Source organism: Cotesia typhae, unplaced genomic scaffold (assembly GCF_013202065.1).
Source record: "Cotesia typhae breed Kobodo isofemale line unplaced genomic scaffold, CoteBio_Ctyphae contig_23, whole genome shotgun sequence".
Lineage (NCBI taxonomy): Eukaryota > Metazoa > Arthropoda > Insecta > Hymenoptera > Braconidae > Cotesia > Cotesia typhae.
The window spans coordinates 3,295,717-3,318,058 of record NW_027423729.1 but is presented as its reverse complement, the minus strand read 5'-3'; the positions used below and the strand labels follow the sequence as shown (position 1 = coordinate 3,318,058).

Below are 22,342 nucleotides of genomic sequence, written 5' to 3'. Positions count from 1 at the left end.
TTGAAAGGATTTTTGTTTGGCTCATCGAGAGAAACTTTATTGCTTTAAATTACTGATGATGAGATTGAGTGAAAATTTTAGATATTGAGTGAAACTAAGAACAATTTTTTGGTATTTAATTATAAAATTTTAATGAAGAAAAAAAAACAATTAGATCATTCTTAAGATAGGATTTTAGTTCAAAGTCACTGCAAGAAATTTCAATTACAAAATTCTGAAAATTAAAGTCATTTTATTTTATTAACGGAAATGGGGGTCGAAAGAATTTCTAACACTATAATTTCGTCCTTTTTATCACAAACTACTCAAAAAATCTTAAACGAAGCTCCCCAATTCACCTTTCTAACAAATAAACGTAAAAAAACGTCTTTTTATTTCCTTAATGTTAAAAAAGAACCATGTCTCACTTCACCTTAATTCATACGTATATACATTTGTCCTCATTACTGACCGGCAATTCCCCAAGCACTAACCGTAAAAGATTATAAGCCTAATAATAATAAATAAATAATAACAACCACGACAACGAAGGTACAAAGTGAAATAACATGATTCATCTGCGACCACTGACTAATCTACCTTTAAAATTAATATATAATTTAATACAACCGGCACATTTCGACTCGGACGATGAGTCAATACCGACGGATAGTCTTAGTCTCTAGACTCCTTCTTTAAATAAATAATTAGTGTATGCATTGTATTATCGGGCGTACATCTATCCATCTACCTTATCAATAATAGTAATATATTCTTCATAGTTTCTCGTCGCTCCGCTCATAATTTATTTATTTAACCCAGAACCCAGTCAAGTTGTATAAACAAGCATTATACATTTCTCAGTCAAAGAAGGCCACATTTTCATATTTTATAATATTCTCACCATCATCATTAATAATTTGTTAAGAAAAAGAAAAAAAAATAAAGAAACCGTATGCATATATGCAAAAATTTTGTCGTAGGTCAGATTAGGTGAACGGTGAACCGGTTAAAAAAGGCATTGCGTGATATTACTACGGATTATATTATAAATATGAGTTTATATTAGCTGAGTAAGAGTAGATATATCACTATCATCATCATCATCATCATCATCACCAACATATATACGTCCACATGTGCACACATGAGTATGTATATAATACTTGTAGTATAAAAGAGGCTCGACTCCACACCCTCTAATCTGATCAGCCAAGTAAAGAACCGTAAGCTTTGATGCTTCCTTCACTTCATTTACTCCTCACGATATTAAGCATTACACATGCATGCATATCATCGCATCATGTAAATATTTAAATACACTGATGATAATAGTTAATAAAAAATCATAATGCGTATTTGATAAAACGCAATTAGATATTGCATATATGTTACAATTACAATTATAATATAATACAATATAATATAATATAATTTAATAATATATTAAATCGATTGAAATGACTAAGGTCTTTATCACAACTGTTAGCTATATACTTGGGTCTTTACACTGTGTGTGTCGTTGAACTAAAACGTTTAGGTTTAGTAAATAAAATATTATCTGTGGACACACTGACAGTCGGCTAAGTGGTAAGTACTAAGTACGAATGGAAGACTTAGTAATACTAATAATAATTTAATTGTATGATGTTTCATATTTCGTATTTAATATTTTAATGGGACAATAATATGAGTGTGTGGCGTACAAGTAAATTTAAAATAAAATCCCCGTGTTATTGGTTAGAAATAGGAACACGCGATACAAACCGGCCAATCGGTAACACCAGGCCTCCTTTCTTGAGACACCCATTGGTCCATTTAATACATATATGCCACAGTTAATAATGAGTCATAGGTAGGCTGTAGACTCATGATAGTTCTTTTATTTACTTTACATTTTTATACTTTCTTTAACGTGTTACTCATATAAATCTTTAGGAATAATTGTTGTATTGATTGGTGGGATCTTTTTATTTTATTAGTATTTAACGTTTGGTTGATGTTTGTTTTGATGCAGAAAATAAATAAATGATTTTTTATAAACTAGTTGATTTATCGAGGGGAAAGTGTCTAACCTTGATGTCCATAATCGTTAAGTTCTTGAAGACTCATCCGTTTAATCACCTTTTAACATCACGACTCGCCTCACCTAACATCTGATGGATTCTTTGTTGCATCTTTATTTTTTTAGTAATAAAAAAATTAATAATAACAATTTTATTTTATTTATTATTATTGTTGTTGTTTTTATTACTATTGGATGATATTGGTTTATATAAAGTATAAATTGACTAAATTTAAAGCCACAATATTTATATCCGGATGTGATAAGAATCGTCTAGCCAGTACTATAGAGAGTTCTAGGATAGCGTGACTCTTTAAGCTTTTTTTTGCTTTTTATATTTACTAAAAACCACTGAAATGCATTGTGGTCTTTTGATGTCTCTTGACACATTTGATGACTGATATAATAATATGTAACCGAACAGTAAACCACTTCCTCGGAAAATCTTACCCTGTTTACTTAAAATAACTGACCTCGGTACACAAAAAAAGGTTTACCACAGAAATTTGACATCTTTTTCGTATCTACTTCAAATGTAGTACGTAATTTGCCAATTTGTATTAATAGATACTAATTTTTTATTTTTTTCCTTTTGTGAAACAATTTTGTAAAATTTCGGAGCTAAAAAATTTATCAAATCCAAAACTTTAATAATAAAAAAATAAAAAAAAAAATTATCTAAAGAACTAACAAATAAATAATTATTTACACTAGAATAAATTCCAAAAATGACCTTGACTAAAGTTTTATCTAACTTAAAACTATCAAATTAAATAAACGCTGTTAATTTTAGTAAATTGACTGCTAAAAAGATATTAAATACATCTTAATCTAACAACACCGGAAATATCTAAGAGCCGATGATAGATAGTAGTAAAGCTCATATACATCTCCGATACGCGTACGAAGAAAGAAATAATAAAAATAAAAATAAATCGACCCGCAGTTTTCCTTCCATTGTTTCTACGATTTTTTTTTTTCGCTCCGTATTGTACTAAGCTAGTACACACTATCAGTAATGAATGTTGTAAGTACGTGTGTATACAGAAATAACTTCCGTCTGCCAAGGACAAATACGGTGTATGCACCGTCCAAGATAATTATATACAGTATTTCCAGTTATGTATCATTCTATCAACTGTCAGCTAAATAAACTAAAAATTAATAAATCACTAAAAAAAATGATTAAAGATACAATTTTTTTTTTTTTTAAGGCTCTTATTAATTATCGTCAAACCTCTCTCTAATTTTTTCATTTAATTTATTTGCCAGAGTAAATTTAATCATTAATTATTTACTAATTAACATTATCTTTTTTTTTTTTTTGTCATTATCTGTGTGCACGTGCACTCTAGTATATATTTATTTAGTGTGTGTATTGTATATACATATTAATCCAGTACACAGTCATCAGTCGGACGTACACACGTCGTAGAAAGATAAGACGCATCGTTACTGATAAATTATTTCCCGATAATTGAGTAAGCCTTCGCACTATATATTATATATTCTTGTGACAATGTTTATAAACTATTTTTTTATTTTATTAAACTTTATATATGCTACTGGATATTTAAACTCGTATTATTATGTCCTTTGTATTTATCAGTGTCTCGCTTTTCATATTATTGACTCATTAAATAATCACGACGATGATAATAATAATAATTTAATATTAAAGCCTACTCAATCCTTTATTTTACATTATTTTTAATTGATAATTTTAATCATTAAAATTATCAATAAAAAGTATTAAAAATAATAATTATTCTTATTCTTGATATAAAATTCGACGACAACAAATTGTAAATATTTTTGGAGGATGAGGCGAAGCAATATGACACTTGGGCTGATGAGAGTAATGAGGAACTGGCATTCAAATTGATGTTAGCCTCAATCCAACAATCCTACTTGCATCAGCTCCGATTTCGATCATCAGTTGCTGCAGATATATAGATATATGGGGTCTCTACTGTACTAGTTTAGTAATGTCATTGGTCTGTAATGTCATCCTCTCATGTGTATATGAAACCACCTGCCCTTTACTATCTCCATACATGAATATATACGTATATATGTATGTATAAGCCTTATATATCCTGTGTCAAGCTCCTATCGGCACATCACCACTGCATATGCGGATTTGCCGAGTCTTGATTGATTATATTCAATTCTAATTCATCATGATTTAGTATTCAGTAAATACTAATCCTGTATATTAATAATTTTCGTTTGATAACTTAATAATTTCTTATTGATTCAAATAATTTTAATCGATTCAAGATAAAAAATCTTATAACAAGAAAATCATTTTAAAGTTCGGCAAAATAATTTTTCAAGTTTTAATTTTTTTTTATCTTGATATTTTTTTCCCAATAAATTACTATTCAAAAAAATATTTTCATTTTTTCACTCAAAATGCCTTCGAACACGAAATGTCCCAATACAGAGTACAACAGTGTAGTAGCTAGTTGTCTGCATGTAACGATAATGCCATGGATATCTATCCGCGGAGAAGAGAGTAGAACTAAACGTGCCACTGTAGTTAAGATACCAGACGTTTTACTTATGTTACTGCTTGCACACTATACTATCTCAGCAATATCTTCTTATTTCAATAAATAGGTACTATGCAAGCATTAGCTGCTGCATGAATGCACAATTCAATTCCGTGATCGTGGATCTCCTATTATTCTTTATACACACTGGCCATTACTTTACATTACAACAACAAATAATAAATAATAATAAAAAGAAAAATAACAACAGCAATAATAATAATGTTCACATGAAATCAATCCTAAAAAATCAATTTAATTAAATTTTTTTTTTAATTACACACTAAAAAATAAATTAATAAACTGAAGTATGAACCTTATACTATTCTTCGTTTTCGATTCTCGGCTTTGGAGGGCTGCGGAAGCGCAATTAATTTTCACTTTTAAAAATAATCTAATAAAATTTCTCTTTTCTTTTAGTAACAATACAATCGAAAGTGAACGAACCTCTATCGAATAAAATTTAATAACAATAATAAAACATTATTCGCATTCATCGAAATGGATTTATATCAAGTACGCTACTACTGCGTTAGTTAACGGAAACAAAAGCCGAAGAAAGTGATGAGGAAAAAACGGACATTAGTCGATTAACTTTTAGAGAATAGCAACAACTAAACACCACCTGGGAGAATCTCATGCTCATCGTACTTGGCTACTCGATAGTAGAAAATTTTATTTTATCTTTATCGTCAATTGCAAGTGGAGGTAACCTCGCACATATATATATTATAATCATACTTATATATACATAATAATAATCAAACGAATAAAATAATAATTCCGATCTCACCGATCCACTTCACCTTTCTCTGTACAGTACTTACGACTTCTTACGACTTGTAACTACGCTACCTCGCTACTCCCTGAGCTATGTACTATCTACATCAATGTACTAATAATTATAATAATAAATATAACATTCCCAAGATTTTAAATTATACCAGAGATTTACGATATCAGAATAGCTTAAACGCGTAAATGCATTAAATATTAAATTAAGTTCACCACCAGCACATCGTTTAATTTTACTGCTGTAAATTTTATTCGGGCTTGTTATTTATGTTTTAATAAATACTGATAATAATCGTGTTATTTTATTATAAATGGTTTAAAAGTCGGGGATAATTTATATTATTTTAGAGAATTATTTTGATTTATGGTAAATTTTTGAAAAATTATTTATTTTGAGTTTATGAAATTCACGGGAAAATTAAATTGGGAATAATTAAGTTCGTCATTATAATGAGGAAGCTGCAAAGGTTATAGTTATAAGTTACAAGTTATAACGAACACTATAAATATTGCAGTGAATACGCTGTAAATATTGCTGCGCGGGCTTTTATACAACTTACGATTTATATATCAATACTTAACTGTAATTCACGCGGTAATAATTATAGAGTAGGTAGTAAACTTTGAAATTTTTTATGCGTAATGGTAAATATAATTCTTAAAACTCGAATCGACATGTCTCTCTCTTTTTTTTTTATTTATTAAAATAAATTGAAATGATGAAACGTTTTGTTTATAATTTTTCTTTAAACTTTTTTTTGATTCAAGCCGGAAAATTCCTAAAATTAAAGTTTTTTTTTAATTCAAGTAAATTTTATTTAATTAATCATGATCAAGCTTTTGAAAATGATGTTCTCGGTTCAAGTTTTTATCTCTTGAATCGTTAATTTATTTATCAGTGTATCTATCGTTCAATATACATCCTCAATTTAATTATTATAAATATTCTTCAATCATCCAGTCTTCGTCATTAATAATTAGCGTCAATCTATAAAAAAAATTCTCTTATCAATTTCAACTTCATTTTAATCCAGCCCATCAATCCCTACTTCATTATCAGTACAGATAAGCTAATGCTAGTTTAAAATACGAAGCTTAATAGACGTAGAATGCATAAATTTACAGCATAATACTTGATACAAACTCATGTGAGTAAAATAAAGATACAGACCGCGGGTGTACAAACTACGCAGTTACGCTTGGGCACGTTGGTGATGGCAAGTGGCAAGAGCCAATGCATATAAGCCGTTGTCCCTCAACCTCACACTCACATATTTACATACATGTACACATCAACCATACCATTACAAAAAAAAATCTGTGATTTAAAAAAACCGCGAATTACGTCCCTATATCGCGAATCGTGGTCCTCGTCTTTATCCCCATAGTCTGTAGTAATTCCTCAAGCCTCCCCCCGAACTAGACACCGAGCTCGGTACTCTTACACTCAATACTTCTGCAACATACATGTTTATTTTATTTTATTTTATTTTACAATATTTTAAAAAAGAGTTTCAACTTAACTTCTCTCTCCACACGGATCCCTATTACTATAACCATACCCACCACACATAATATAAATAACACATACTAGTAAACTCATGTCCCCAGCGGTCCTCCCCCTCTCCCACCCTTCTGCCCTTTCACGATCCCCTCACCCTTACCGTTGGTGTCCGTGGTCCGATAGGAACCCCTTACCCTTGCATTGCCTGACTCCTATTATATCCTTGCTCCGTTACATTACAGTCCGTGCTATGCGTGGCAGCCGCGACTCGCAACTCTTAGCTCGCGGTCCACGCGGTGCGCGCGCACAACTACCCCCTTCACCCTTCGCTACGCGCGATACAACTACACGGTAGCGGCTCGGAGGGGAGCGAGCGTGAAAATCCGCGGGGTGGGGGGCCGCTACAGTAGTTACCAGCTGGTGGGGATAGAGTTAGTCGGGAGTTTCGGTTTGGGAGCAACGTTTGCTTACTATACGATACGTATACGATCATTGCCACATCAGACCTCGAGGAGAGTAGACGCGTTTATTCGTTAGCTCAGTCGAGTTCTCGTGCTGTTTATTTCGCTCAGTAGTAAACTATCATTGTAAATTGTCATTAGAAAAATTTTGTTTTTTTTTTATCTTACATCGCTGCATAGTGATTTGCATTTACAAAAAATTACTGCTGTAATTATATTATTTATTTAATGTTAATTGCATTGATTTTAATTACTCTTGGACAACTGTGATCATTTGTGAGTTTATTTTATCTCAAGACTCCTAAGTGATTGATTGTGCTACGATAAATTGCATTTTCAAGTGACTTTTCAGTAGATAAAATTCAATGCTCAGACTCAAATAAAATTATAAAGACCAAAAAACTTTTGGAGAAAATAGATTTATATTTTTTTTTTTTTTGGAGCTAAATCGCGGAAATCGCGATACTTGAGAGACTTATGGAAATAGATCCATTCGAAGACCCTCCGTATCGACGTTTCAGAAGACGTCGCTGTTTATAAATAAAATCTAAATCTCAAAGTATATTTGTCTTTACTGACACTAAGATTTCTGGAGGGAATAATGAAGATTATTATTGATATTGACATTCCAGTGAGATATAGACTCGATCGAGGGGTTTGTTGATTATTTGTAAGGACTAGGGCTAGGATTTGAGTTTATGGTAATTTGAAATAAATCAAGTGTTTATGGGACGATTATTGTAATAATTGTTGGGTGACAGTGAGAGACATTGAATGGTTGAGTTTTTGTTGGAATTTAAGTGCAATTAACTACACCGTATTTGCAAAATAGTTGTCAAGCATGGCCATTCCGTTTAACTTGCCGTCTGAAGACGAGGCCGATGCGCAGAGCCAACAACTAGAGCAGCTGATGCTGGACCTCTACGCGGCACTGCAACAGGTCCTCAGGAGTAGGAGTGCTCAGCATCCCTCTCGCAACCGTGAGTACTTTAATGTTATATTATTTAAGGGGTTTCTTTGGAGGATCACTCTTTGGGTGACGGGCAAAGTTTTGGAGTCAAAGTTTTAAAATTTAGATTGAAATGAAAAAATATTAACTTGGAGTTAGAGTTGAAAAATGACAGAAAAAATTGGAGTTAAAAGTCTCAAAATTGAGACTTAAATGAAAAACTTTGTATCTTGAAGTTGGAGTTGACAATTGAGTAAAAAAAATGTTGAGTTTATTGAATATGTCAAAGTTAAGAAATGATAGATAAGTCAAAGTTTGAACGTTTGTACTTGGAATTAAAATATAAAAATTTTAAAATTTAAGTCAGAAATTTATAGATGTCAAAATATTGTAACATAATATGACGATGAAAATTTTCAAGTTCAAATCAATTAAATGTTGACAGGATTGAATCTATACTCGAAAATCGAAAAAAAAAAAAAAATGGAAACTTACAACTGTCAGAAGTTCAAGTTACGAATTCGGTGATTGAAAATTGATAGAGTTGGTTAAAAATGAAACAATTGTAATAAAAAAATAAAATTCGATTAAAAAAATAAACGAAATAATATTTATAACGAACTTTGTTTTGCATTTAAGCGTAACAGATAAATAAAATAAAGAAAACAATAAAATAGTGAATCATAGGTATTAATCGTTACCTTAAAAAAGTATCTCACAATTTAGAATATATTCAGCGGACTATGAGTATTAAATATGTCTTATGTCTTATGCCGTTAAAGTGATTGTGAGTGATGTCATTTGACAATTTAAACTTAAATTTGTCTTGCGTTAAGTTTTATTAAATTACTTAAATGTCTTGAGTTTAATTCGTAACATTTGTTAATATATATTTAAATCTGTTATTTTTACTCGTACTCATACTTATTCTTATTATATTACAATTATATAAATTTATCTTACAAATTATCTATTGAAATATTAATAAGTGTCATGTTATTGCATTCGTGAAGTTCAAGTGACAGTGATATTTATCAAACAATATTTTAAAACTAAAAACCATTTATATTTATATTTATATTTATATTTATATATACGTCGTATTTATAATTTATTCGCTTGACAAATTAAATATCAAGTGTCATAGACAGACTTGATAGCGTTTAAAAAAACTTTATCTATCTCAGCACTCGACTGGAATCGACTTGTTCAATTTATCAACGGACTGAAATATAATTATTATTTTTTCGAAGTTATTTTATTTTTCATTTAAAATAAAATTTTTTACAACACAATATACCGCGATAAATTAAAAATTAGAGTAATAATTAATAATTAATAATGTAAAAAAATAAATAAAACAAAAATACAAGTGACGGGTCAATAACCATGGTTCGCTGACTATAAAACAAAACAGTCCAAAAGAGAGTAGGAATATCAAGTGAGTAAAAGAGTAAAAAGTAAAGAGAGAATTGCTGGAGCAGAGTTGAGTACGGAGGGTGCGCGTGCTGTTGCATCAGATCGAGAGTTTGAATATTTATAGAACGAGTACAGCTGTGCACGCGCTCGTGAGGTTACACCGGGTGTGTAGTCTGTATTCTATGTACAGTACATATGTACATGCACCGCACCGAGTAGAGGCTGAGGCTGGTGCAGTTTCGCGGACCTAACATTTGTATTTCTACAACTTTATAGAGAAGTTTGCGGTCACGCCTCTACCGATTTCACGCTTACATGATACTTCGTACCATATTCATATCGATTTACTTATATTCTCTAATCAATTATACCTATCGCTGTTTTGTATGTACTGACTTTACTCCAATTAATCAATAACTGAAATATCTATATGTTAAACGTATGTTTAGTTATTTTATATTTAGATAATACTTGGTTAAATATACAACCTCGTCATCCGACGGGTAATACCCACTAGTCACAATTTCTGATTTTTTATCTATTTGCTTGAATATATAATATTCATTCATTTTTGAGATTTGAAATTTTCTTCAATTTTATAATTTAAGTTTACTTCGAAATTTTCTCCGAAAATCTTTTTGAACTTTGAAATTTTTATCACAGCAAATTTTTTTGAAATAATGTATTCTAATATAAATTGATTAATAATCATTGATATTTACAGTTAATTGAATGAAAATTTATTATGAATTATTTCTGAATACTTAGAAATCAATTAAACGTAACAAAAAAAAAAAAAAAAAAAAAAAAAAAAATGAAAAATACAATACAAAATAATCAGAAATAATATTATAAATTTAAAAATTTTCATAGCTATAATTCCCATAGTTTGTCTTAAAATTCATTATGATAACGCGTGTTCAATAAAAAAAATTAAAACAATTAATTACATAAACTTTAACTGCATCAATTGACTCAAGAATAAAAAACCAATAGAGTCTTTAAAAAATATTAAACGTACAATACAATGTAAAGCACAAAAACGACGTTTTACAAACATCGTCGCACGTGTGTTCAAAGTTAAATATGTCGATAATATAATAATATCTACTCAAAGTGGTATTGTATCGCTAAAACTCCAAACCACATTGTGTATTGAAAATACAAGGCAAGTACGAGAGGGATTTAAGGACCTGATATGATGATATGAGGGAGTAACGCGTGCACAGTTGTCCTCTTTACTCTTTACTCTTTACACATTACATCTATATCTATATCTACATCAACATCAACATCAACGTCTATAAGTTAACACGCGGCACAATAGCCTTGAGTGAGGTTCTTTGTGCTGAAAGCGACTTATATACTTTTATTTAGTACATAGTTAAGCACATAGCATGCATTTGCACACATTGAAACATTAGCCGCGTAAATGCCCCCGGATTGCAGCTAAAAACAAAAAAACTATCGACAAGTTTTAACTCAGATAACGCTCTGCTATAATTTACAATAAATAATTTTGTTTAATAATCCGTTAGATTGGATAAGAAGATAAATTATAATAATAATGATAATATATAACATAAATATGAAGCAAAAGATGGATTAGCGCTTAGTCTCACTCTCATTGTTGAGAATTAAAATCGAGTATTACTCTACTGATATAATACTTGCATCGGTTAAGTTACAATAAAGAGACATATGCAAGTGTGAAGGATAAATTTATGAGTCATTTCTGTTGTATCAACTGTCATTATTATTATTATTATTATTATTACTATTATTTATATTATTGTTGATTCAAGGGTGTGTTGTACTAGTTCATTCGACGTAAAATGCCATGCGGGCCCACGTGTCTAGTTGTTTTTTTAATTCGCAAATAGATAGTAGGACAATAAATGATATCTGATGTATTTATTACACGGTTAATTTATAATTGCTGGGCTCGGACTTTGTTGGTCGGAAAATTTTATTTTATTTGGAATTTTTCGACGGCAAAAAATAATAAAATGCGTGTAGTGTAATACTTTTGTAATAGATGTTAATGTGTTGCACAAGTGAAAGATAGTAAACTCGCTGTAAATGTCAAGGATGCTACTGCACACATAAGTCGCGAACAATATACACTACCCGAGGGCATAACACTTTGTTATATACGCTCAATATATAAATAATAATTGATAATGTATGCAAAATGCCATCGGTAAATCACTTGGCTTAAAAATATGATTTTTTTTTTAATTATGCTAATCAATCGATTTTTATGATGAGAATAAGTATTTCATATGTTCTGTCTGTGACATGAAAAATTTACCATGTTAAATTTTTAATTTGATTAGAGACACAAGTACAGATAATTTGAACTTTGACTTTTTGATATTCTGTTTTAAAAATGAGGCTAGAAATAATTTTTATACTGAAAAAAAAAAAAAAAAATCAATTGAACGGAAAAAAATTTTTGGAGCGCCTTACTATTATAACTGACACCACAAATTGAAATTGTTCAACTCTTCTTTATTATATGCATGAATTATACTTTAAACTTTGATAATTATCATAATTATTTGCCAATAAACGTAAATATTAAATTATAATTCATCCTCAAGTAGATGAAAATTGATTTTTCGAATGAATAATTCAAGTTAAATTAGTGATTTAAGTAGGAGAGAAACCACGGGAGCATTTTCTGTGCCTTGGGGCTCGTCTTCGAGTCTAGACTCGATAAACTTGAGATATTTGCAGTATAACACATGCACCGAGTTTATGACTTCATAAAACGATTTTTTTTATATCTACACAGTAAAAAATTGGGAGTGAATATCGATTTTAATAATTTTTAAAAGTTTGACTTTGAAACATTGAACAAAATTTTGATATATCATTATTTTTTTTAACTTTAATTGATAAACCCTAACAAGAAAAAAAAATATTGATGCAATTTTTTTTAATTAAGATAACGAATGAAAATTTTCTTTTATTTTTATTCATTTATATTTATATTATAAACCAATACCTTCTCAGAGTGACTCAGAGTCAAATTTTGTACAATTAATGCATCAATATTTATTTATAATAACAATAAATATCATATCATATTTTTTCCCATGACTCAGCTCGAAGTTTTGATAGAAAAAAAAAAAATTCGAGTGCTGCCGTAAAAATTTCTCATCATTAAAATAAAAACTTGGAGTTAATTATTCGATTATTATTTTTTTAGACCGTCTGCCAAGGCGAGGAGGAGAGACGGGAGCGAGTCGTGACCACCCGATCGTGCTGATAGACTCGGACCTGTCGCGTCTACCGCTCCCGGACCTGGTGCTGACGGCGGTCCAGCAGCTGCCGTCGCCTGAGCCCCAAGTGACCGTCTCGGCGCCGAGCAGCCCGACACGGGACGCGGCCTTCCAGTTCCCCGAGTGCAGCGCGCCAGTGCCCAGCCCGAGGCCGCGGCCACGGCGACGAAGGCTCACGTCTGAGAGCTCTGTCCTCGAAAAGGGCGCCACCAGCAGGTCTGACAGCATTTCCACCGCCTGCTGCAGACATCTCGGGCACTCGTGCAATGAGCGCGAGTGGGCGAGTGTTGGCGCCAATCTTAGAAATATTGCCGACGATTTTCACGCTTCTAAGAATAAGGTAAAATTTTTTTCTGAGTATTTAAAAAAAAAATTTATTATAGTCTCTAGAGAATTTATTAGAGATTAGACGTTCTTTTTCTGTCCGATAATTTTGTGATTGATTTTTTTTTGTTTGAAATAATTTTAATAACTTTATAAAAAAATGTTCAGCCTCAAAATTAAGTCATTTATTCTATAAATTAATAATTTTTTGATGCTGAAAAATTATTTAATTACTTGATTTTTCACTAAAAGACTTAAATTTTCTACTGCCGTCGGATAAGGTTGAACTGAATTAATAAATAAATTTTTTTGATATGTTGAAAAATTTGTAATATACCTTCATTTTTAACTAAAAAATTAATCAGGTCGTTTTTTGATAAGTAATCCAATTTCATTAAAAAATACAAAACTAATTAATTCAACAGTAAAAAAATTAATTAAAAATAAATTATTCAATAAAAACCCCTGAGTAAAACAAAGAAAATAATTTTATCTATTACGAATAATTAAATTCAACAAAAAAGTAAATAAAAATGCACGTGAACTCTCTGAAGGATTAAAAAATTTAACAGCAAGCAGTAACGACGTTGATACGTGTAGACTTGACGAGCTGTCACTGTAAAATTTGCGTCAAGTACGAACCACGACGGGTAAAACGATCCGAGTAGTCTCATAGTTTCATATACATACCCTCAAAGTATTTCCCCAGAGTACGAATGGGCGGAAAACGTCACGCTGTATAATATAACTAACTTTCCAACTTTTCACTCTGCAAACTCGCCACTTGGTTTCCTCGTGTACACACGGGAGGGTATTATTACATTACACACACATACACATCCAAACATTAGTTGTTTCTCGTTTACATTTCAATTCGCCCCAAAATGCCACGGTTTTGCGGGTACATTACACTCTACTACACTTATAAAATATACATATACATATTTACACATTTAAAAGTTTAAGCTCGAAAACTTTCGTCTGAAATTAATTACTGGGTGTCTGGCAAGTATTCTCTTATAATTTTATCAGCGACAAATTACTGCGTTTGAATTTACCTCGTCTTAAATGTAATATAATACTATTAAAGCAATGGATATATAATTATTGTCTTGTTTTTTTTTTATGGGAATATAGAAGAAAGAAAATAAATAGATTCTCGGTATTAAAGTTAACAATTTTTTCAATTACACGGTTCACTTGTTTCTTCCCTTTATTTTCTCAATTACCACAGCTTAATTCTCAGTGTACTCAGATATTAAGGATTAAATAAGTGTCGGAGAGATCAAAGATGATACTCGTTTAGTTTAAGAACTTATTTTTCATCGCGACCTTTTTTTAATAACAATCAAATGTTTATCCCATAATTTTTTACTTGTAAATAATTTTTAAAAATTTATTCCTTAGCTTAGAAATTTGTTAAAAATAAATTAATTAAAAATTTTTAATTGAAACTTATTTTAATTTTTTCAAAAGATAATTAAACATTTTGTTAGCCGATAAGATTTTATTATCCATCAAAAATAAAGTGAAAATCCGTTAAAACTTTTTTCCGTCGCTCTTAATACTTAATAAATACTTGTACTGGCATTAAGTGAAAGAAAAGCATTTGCGGTCTTACTAAATAATATTTATATTTATACCCTCGGATACATATTTGATCAACACTCGTATATTTGGGATTGCAAGTACGAGGGTGAGAATATATGAGACAAACTGTATATAGCAAGGGACCTGGAGGGATGAAGAAAAATAAAAGCCCGACTAGAGTTACAGTATTCGCTCTATAAATACACTCTATCGTCGGGTCATAGTGTCGATATTTATTACACCCACGGGATTCCGTGATAACTAAATTCACATTTATTGCCTCAACTTTACGTATAATTCATTTTTGCTCTTACTTATTTATTTACGCTTTATTAAATTCTTAATTAAAAGTGATAAACTTGTAAAATTTAAACACTGCGTACCAAATAAATCTAAAGTTTTTTTCAGTTAAAATTTAAGTACGACCTTTATTTGTATGAATTTAACTCTGAAATAAACCAGTTAAAAATCAACCACTCCACAATTTTTTACAGTTTAACAAGTATAAGTAACTTAACTTTATTATTATTATCATCAACCACGCATGATTAATTTCCTTTGTTTGCGTAAACTAATACGCATTTACAACTCTGTCATTATCTCTCCAAGAGTCAATGTCATATTATTCATCCATTTTAGATTCCTAGCACTGAATGATAATACATGATATAATTAAAATAAAAATAAATTTAGAGAGTTTTTAAGCAAATATTCATGCTATTGATTATTTTTCGCTCAAAATTTATGAGCTTCAATGATTAATTAAGGCATTATGTAATACAAGTGTTGAAAGATAAATAAAAAAGCGTAACAATACTTTCTACACGCATTGCGGTGTAAGTGAGCATGTAACAAGCTAAATAACTACATCCCCTGACGTGAAAGTTAACCGGGCATATCGATGGGCTTGAGCGCGTGCCCACTACCATGCATTTGTTTTATTTAATTAATAATATGGATACTTTTGATATTATTGTCTATGTTTTATGGTTATCAATTATAAATTGAACGTGAGCTTTAATTACAACGCGACAGTAAATATTCACTATAATAGAAATTATTTTTGGTAAGAGAAGCAAAAATTGGAGGGTTTTGTTTGGGGGAGAGAAAAAGGGGACGAAAATAAAAGGAAAAATATATTTATAGCGGGTATAGAGACTCCGTATCTGGTACGGGGTATAAATATATATTTATCATCTAGATATTACTCGCGATACCCATAAAAGTGGGCAAGGAAGATTGGACTTTCTCGCGATTACACCGAGCGTGAATTAAGATGAAAACGGGAATCGGAAGTTACTACGACGCATGTTATAACTTTAACTGTGGTAGTTATAATACAACTGTACAGTATAAATATAATAGTTGAGTGTGATTATTATTTTGCAGATAGAGCATAAGAGTATTATAAGGTGGAGAAAGTTGGAAGAAAAAAAATAACCAAGACAATAAAGAATAGAATGCAATTAATTGACCGAAAAGTTATGGCTAAAATTTTTTTTTATTGCTTGGGCTAAAATGAACTAGCGTTTTTGACATTCAAAAAAAAAAACTACTTGATTCAAGAATTTTTTTTATTCAATAAAATAATTAGAAAATTTTTTTAGCTAAAATAAAATTTTATTAAACCAAACAGAATTTTCCATCTTAAAAAAATTTTCTCTGGCTTAAAAACAACTCAGGCATTCTTCAAAAAAATTTTCTTGGTTCAAATGAACTTTTTTTATTATTTGCAATTTAATTTTTATCTCCCGAGTATTAAAAAAACCAAATAATTATCTGTTCCAGGATGCAGAGATTGAAAAATCGAGATTGCCATTTTTCGGCGCTGGATTCCCGAGTGTGACAACAACTACACCGTCAACGGACAGCTTTCTGTCAATGTTAATCCCGGCGCCTCTGCGAGAGACACTCTGGACAACAGTGGCTCTGTACCTGGGCTGGAGATTGGTCTCCCGTTTGCGATAGAGTTTGCAAAACTTTATGAAATCGCTATGACGACGATGATACTAATGATGATGATGATGATGATGATGATGATGACGGTGATGTTAATGGACATTAGCATCATCCAGCTTGAATCACTGACACCCGAGTCAACAAGGTAGTTGACCATTAATATCCATGACGAAACGTCAAGAGGATCTTGCGTCACTATACACCTTTACTCGCGTATTTAAATTTCTAACCAAAATAATTTTTTAAAACACCGCGTAAAACGTATCACGTAATTGATTAATTCAATTGATCGGTACGTTGAGGTTAATTCACGATAATATAAATAAATAATAGCTACTAAGTTTAAGGGATATTAATTATAAATGATAAGTTTTAAAATAATGGATATGGATAATGCATAGTCGTAAGATATTGAATACTATATAATAATAATAATTATTATTAATGAATGGTTAATAAAACTTTAGTTGTAATAAAAAGAATAATAAGAAGGGCTTAACGGGGGAGCTGAGGACGAGATCCAAAGAGGACTTAACCCAATAATCAAACCATGATCTCATTATGGATTAAACTAGAAGGAGTCTATAAATAATTAAATAAAAAAAAGTAGTGTGATTTTTGTTTTTATTAAAAACAATTAAAAAGTAAAATTAATAATACGCATAAGGCGGGTTTTGTGATTCGTTAATTCTTTGTCGACGAAGAGTTAATGATACTTTTGATAACGTCTACTCGTGAACTCAGATTACCAGCTAATGTGATTAGCTTTGTTTTATTTTATTTTATTTTATTCTATTTGTTTTATTAGTAGTAACTACGGATAACGGTATTTAAATTAATGATAAATATGTGTAATTAAGTAAACTATAAATCAAGTAATTTAAAAAATTGTATATTCATATTAAATTGATAATTAAATTTGAAAGCTCGTACTCGCGTTCCCAGTAGAACTTTGTAAATAATAAGACTACTTATAAATAAAAGTCGAGTGTATTCCAAAAAAAAAAAAAAAAATACAAAAAATACAAAAAAAAATTTTAACAATTTTAACGGAAAGAAACACGTTTACGGAAAAAATGTGGCAAGACTTGTGGAGGATTACGTGGAGGAGGTTTTAATTAGTTTTTGTTGTATAGAAAAAGTCGATAACTAAAGTAATAAGTCGAAGTAAATTAAATTATATGATAAATTTAAATGATTAATTAAAGGTAGATAATTGATAATTGATATATAGAATTTCGAGGATCGCAGCTTCTTAATTGGCTCGCTGCGAGGCCCGTGGACAGTTTTCAAATGATCTCCGGTAGCTTAGCTCTTATATTGTGGCGCCCTTGCCCACCAGCGGACGACTCGTAAAATTAATCTTTTTCGAAGCGTCCCCCTTTCCCGAACTATTTTTTTTTTTATTCTATTCTTTATTTAAGATTTTAAAAAATTATCTCTACGCTTTCACTGTCCTTTCAATGCTGATCTTTTAGTGATAAATTTTAAAAACAAAGCGCTAAAATAATACTTATTTTTTCTCTTCGGATTTTATAAATTTTTTATTATTCATTTTATTTTTATGTTTCTATATTTACTTTTATTTTTTTTTTATGTTTTAAATTTATGTTTTTTTTTTAAACTGTGATTTTCACGTCCCGATTTCTTACTCCCTCGATTAGTCCTTAAAAAAAAATATATATACATCTATTATATATTTATATGTATAAATATATATTAAAGTATATAATATAAATAAAAATAAATATGCGGATTGTCCGATTTAAAAGTGTATTTAAATCGCGAAGCCAGACGATTGTTGACCAAAACTGCATTACCGCGACTTATTTCAGTTGCCTTTTCTCTCTTACTTTTTTAAACAATAATCCTTAACAAATATTAATATATATTATCATTATTATTATTATTATTATTATATTATTCTATATTGAATTGAATACGTATATATTTTTCGGCTCGTTCGTTTTTTTTAATGACTAATATTATTTTATTATTTTTTCTTAAGTGATAAGTCAAAAGTAATCAAGTATTGCAGTAAAAATAGTATTTATTTAGAGGTAACGTTTATGAATAAATGAGGTTGTCTAGGTTTTCTCGGAAAATTAATTCTCAATTGTCACCGATTCAAGATTTTACGACGCTCTTTATTTTATTAAACGTCTCATTTTTCATTGGTTTATTTGAAATTTTTAATTAATTAGATTCAAAAGAGACCGATTAATTAATTTTTTAAAATAAAATGAACAATTGATTTGGTTAATAGTGACTCTTCCTCGTACAACGATTAAATAAATAAAATAAAATATACAGTATATGAAATAACAATAAAACTAAATAATTTAGAAAATAAAAAATAAGACAATTTATCGAGTGAGACGCATGTAAATAAAATGCTTTTTTTCATCGAATAATATATTTATTAAACCGATGATATATTTAAAATATTAAATTTATTACAGTTTTTTCCCTGCTCCGTTCTTTATTTTTTGACTGTTTAGTAAATTTATTATTTTTCTACAGCCAAAATATGTAATTAGATACTTGTATATTTTTATTAATTAATCGATGAAAAGCTTATTTTTTATTGTGAAAGTATTTGTGCTAAGAAATTTAGTGGAAAAATGTGACAATGAAAACAGTGGACAAAATAATTTTAATTAATCATTAAAAAAAAAAAAAAATCTTAAATGATTTTATAAATATTTGTGTCTGTTGTTTTCAGTATCATGAAAAAATTGTAATAAAAAAATTACTATAAGAAAAAAAATACGATTGGTCGACAAAAAAACGGAGGTTAAGGTGGGATATAAGCTGTAACTGTGACTATGCGGATCAAGGATTGGCTGGGTTATTTTTTTTTTTAATTATATAATATAATAACGAAATAAATTAATTGATATTATGAGATTTGAATAATTTTGTCATTAATTAAAGCAAATTTATTTAAATTAAAATGACATTTTTATTCCAATTTCATTGATAAAAAAATAAAAAAAAAAAACGAGGGATTTCTTTAGCTCGAAATTTGTAAAAAATTCAGCCGAGCCCAGGATCCCCGCGCGTCAAAGCGTCACTGTGATCTCGTAATAATTAAAAATAAATATTTAAATATAGTAAAAAAAAAGTAACCATTAAATATATTATAATTCCGGCCCCCTTATTAAAAATTAAAGACAACCAACGTACCATACTTGCGCATTTATCAGTGTTATTAACAAGAATAATTAATAACAACAAATAAATAATTAATGATTAACTATTACATTAATTATATTATTATTATTATTATTATTATCTATATCATTAATTGTTTTTTTTATTGATTATTATTACTAATTATAATTGCATTTTCAAATGATCTCTCGGAGGCTTGCGGAACTACTTCTTCCCTCCTCAAGTATAAAGAAAGCAAACAATATTTGTCGATACTGCGTTATGTTTAATTATAAGTTTATTAATTAATTACTGTCTTATTAAGAACAATTATCATCATTATTATTATTATTATTTTTTATTATTATCATCACTATGATTATTATGATTTAATTACGATTATTAATTATTATTATAAGTTTTTTGTACTACTACCGTACTGTTGGATAAAATAATTATAAATAAACAAATATAAATAAGATTCAGATTTTATGAAATAATAATAATAATAATTCCGGCGCTAAAGAGGTTAGAATCGACTAGTCTTTACCGGACCAATTGAGATTTTTTTACGATGGATATTTTTCAGAGGTTGCCTATTTTTAATCTTTACTTTACTTCTTTTTTGTCTATTCTCATTAATGAGGCATTTAATTGACTTGCGCCGCGGTGTCTAGATGGATTCAATTGCATTTATTAATTAAAAAACTGCCACTCTGAATTTATTGAACAACTTCCATCGTAGACAGCGGGTGAATTGTAAGATTTTCTACCAGTAATAAATTATTGTATATGCCATAATTTTTATTAATACTTATTTGAATATATTTTTTTTTATAAATAACTTTAATGTCTTTCCTCGTTTCCATTCCTCTGAAATGTCCTGCTGGTTCTATTTTGTTTACGAGGGAATGCATTAAAAATTTTAATTAATGTATAACAATTTAATTGATAATTTTTTCACTGCCATAACTGATAAAAAGTTTTTTAGCAAAATACGTACCAATAAATGTGCGCTTGCCAGTTAAATTAATAATTACTTTTTAATGCAGACCATTTTGAGTTTATGATGAAAATTCAACAGAAAAATTTTATTTTTAATTGGTACTTGTTATTGCATTGTGATAGACTGGACTATTATTTTAAAAATTAACTTTCGAATTCATTCAATTTTACCACAAAATTATGTTTTAATAAATTATTAACGTTTCATTTCAAATTTCATATTTGTCCAGCTGACTAATCCAAAGAATTGACCAAATAAAAGATAATATTGATTACAAGTATCAGTGATTGTAAATTTTTTTCTGTAATTTTTTTCAAGCTCTAAAAAAAATTTCATTTTAAAACTGATACATCAATATTTTTAAATTCCGTCGTAAAAAAAATCAGTAATGCATTTAAATAATTTTTTCTATTGAAAATCAATAATTATAATTAACAAAACCAACGGTCAAATCGCTCACAAAAAATTTATTTGACAAAACTGCTCAAATTCAGTGATTTTAGTCATTAATTATTTCCCTTAATGAAACACACTACAAATTGCTAATAATAATAATTAATATTCAATTGAAAATAATTATTAAATATATATATATATATATATATATATATATATATATATATATATATATATATATATATATATATATATATATATATATATATATATATAAATTAAATAAAAGAAAAAAAACCCGCTACGATGCTGTGTTATTTCAAGTCATACCATGCGTTATAAATTTTTTTTAATTATTTTATGTCAATTTTAAAAACATTATGTTATTAATTTTATTACAGTTTGTATTATTAATTATATTATGTATTAAATTACAATTATTTTTTATCGATTATTTTATCATCATTATAATTTTAATTATAAATTATATTATTATTAACATTATTGTATTAATTAATTAATTTTAAGCATAGAAGATAATTATTATTTTTTATTTAATCAATATTGCATTTAGCGTCGTCCACTGTCCACAGACGCCATATTTGAGTAATTGAAAAAAAAAAGAGAATTTTAAAAACATAAAATGGATTTCGTTGAAGAGCTTCGATCAATGGATCCAAAATTTTTGCGAAGATATAATATATATATATATATATATATATATATATATATATATATATATATATATATATATATATATATATATATAATATATGAATATTAATATGAGTAATACATTTTTTAAGGACAGAGGCATCTCTCCGCTACCCGTACGTCTTTCATTGTACAGATTTTTTTACTTTTATATAGTTACGATGATAATTGATATAA

The 22,342-nt window shown here is 28.9% G+C and overlaps 1 protein-coding gene across 1 annotated transcript; it reads left to right on the top strand.

Annotated features, from left to right (window-relative positions):
* The first annotated feature begins 7,408 nt into the window (after positions 1 to 7,408).
* On the top strand, positions 7,409 to 21,679 carry LOC141524860 (uncharacterized). The gene is made up of 3 exons (XM_074238985.1): positions 7,409 to 8,342; positions 12,948 to 13,360; positions 16,723 to 21,679. The coding sequence occupies exons 1-3, from the start codon at positions 8,204 to 8,206 to the stop codon at positions 16,900 to 16,902; spliced, it is 732 nt and encodes a 243-aa protein (XP_074095086.1). The 5' UTR covers positions 7,409 to 8,203; the 3' UTR covers positions 16,903 to 21,679.
* Positions 21,680 to 22,342: the final 663 nt, after the last annotated feature.

Excerpts from the sequence above, each read along its gene's own strand:
- LOC141524860 (XM_074238985.1), top strand. The coding sequence starts at position 8,204 with ATGGCCATTCCGTTTAACTTGCCGTCTGAAGACGAGGCCGATGCGCAG. Across the intron at positions 8,343-12,947 it reads TCAGCATCCCTCTCGCAACC|ACCGTCTGCCAAGGCGAGGA; the intron begins GTGAGTACTTTA and ends TTATTTTTTTAG. Across the intron at positions 13,361-16,722 it reads TTCACGCTTCTAAGAATAAG|GATGCAGAGATTGAAAAATC; the intron begins GTAAAATTTTTT and ends TATCTGTTCCAG.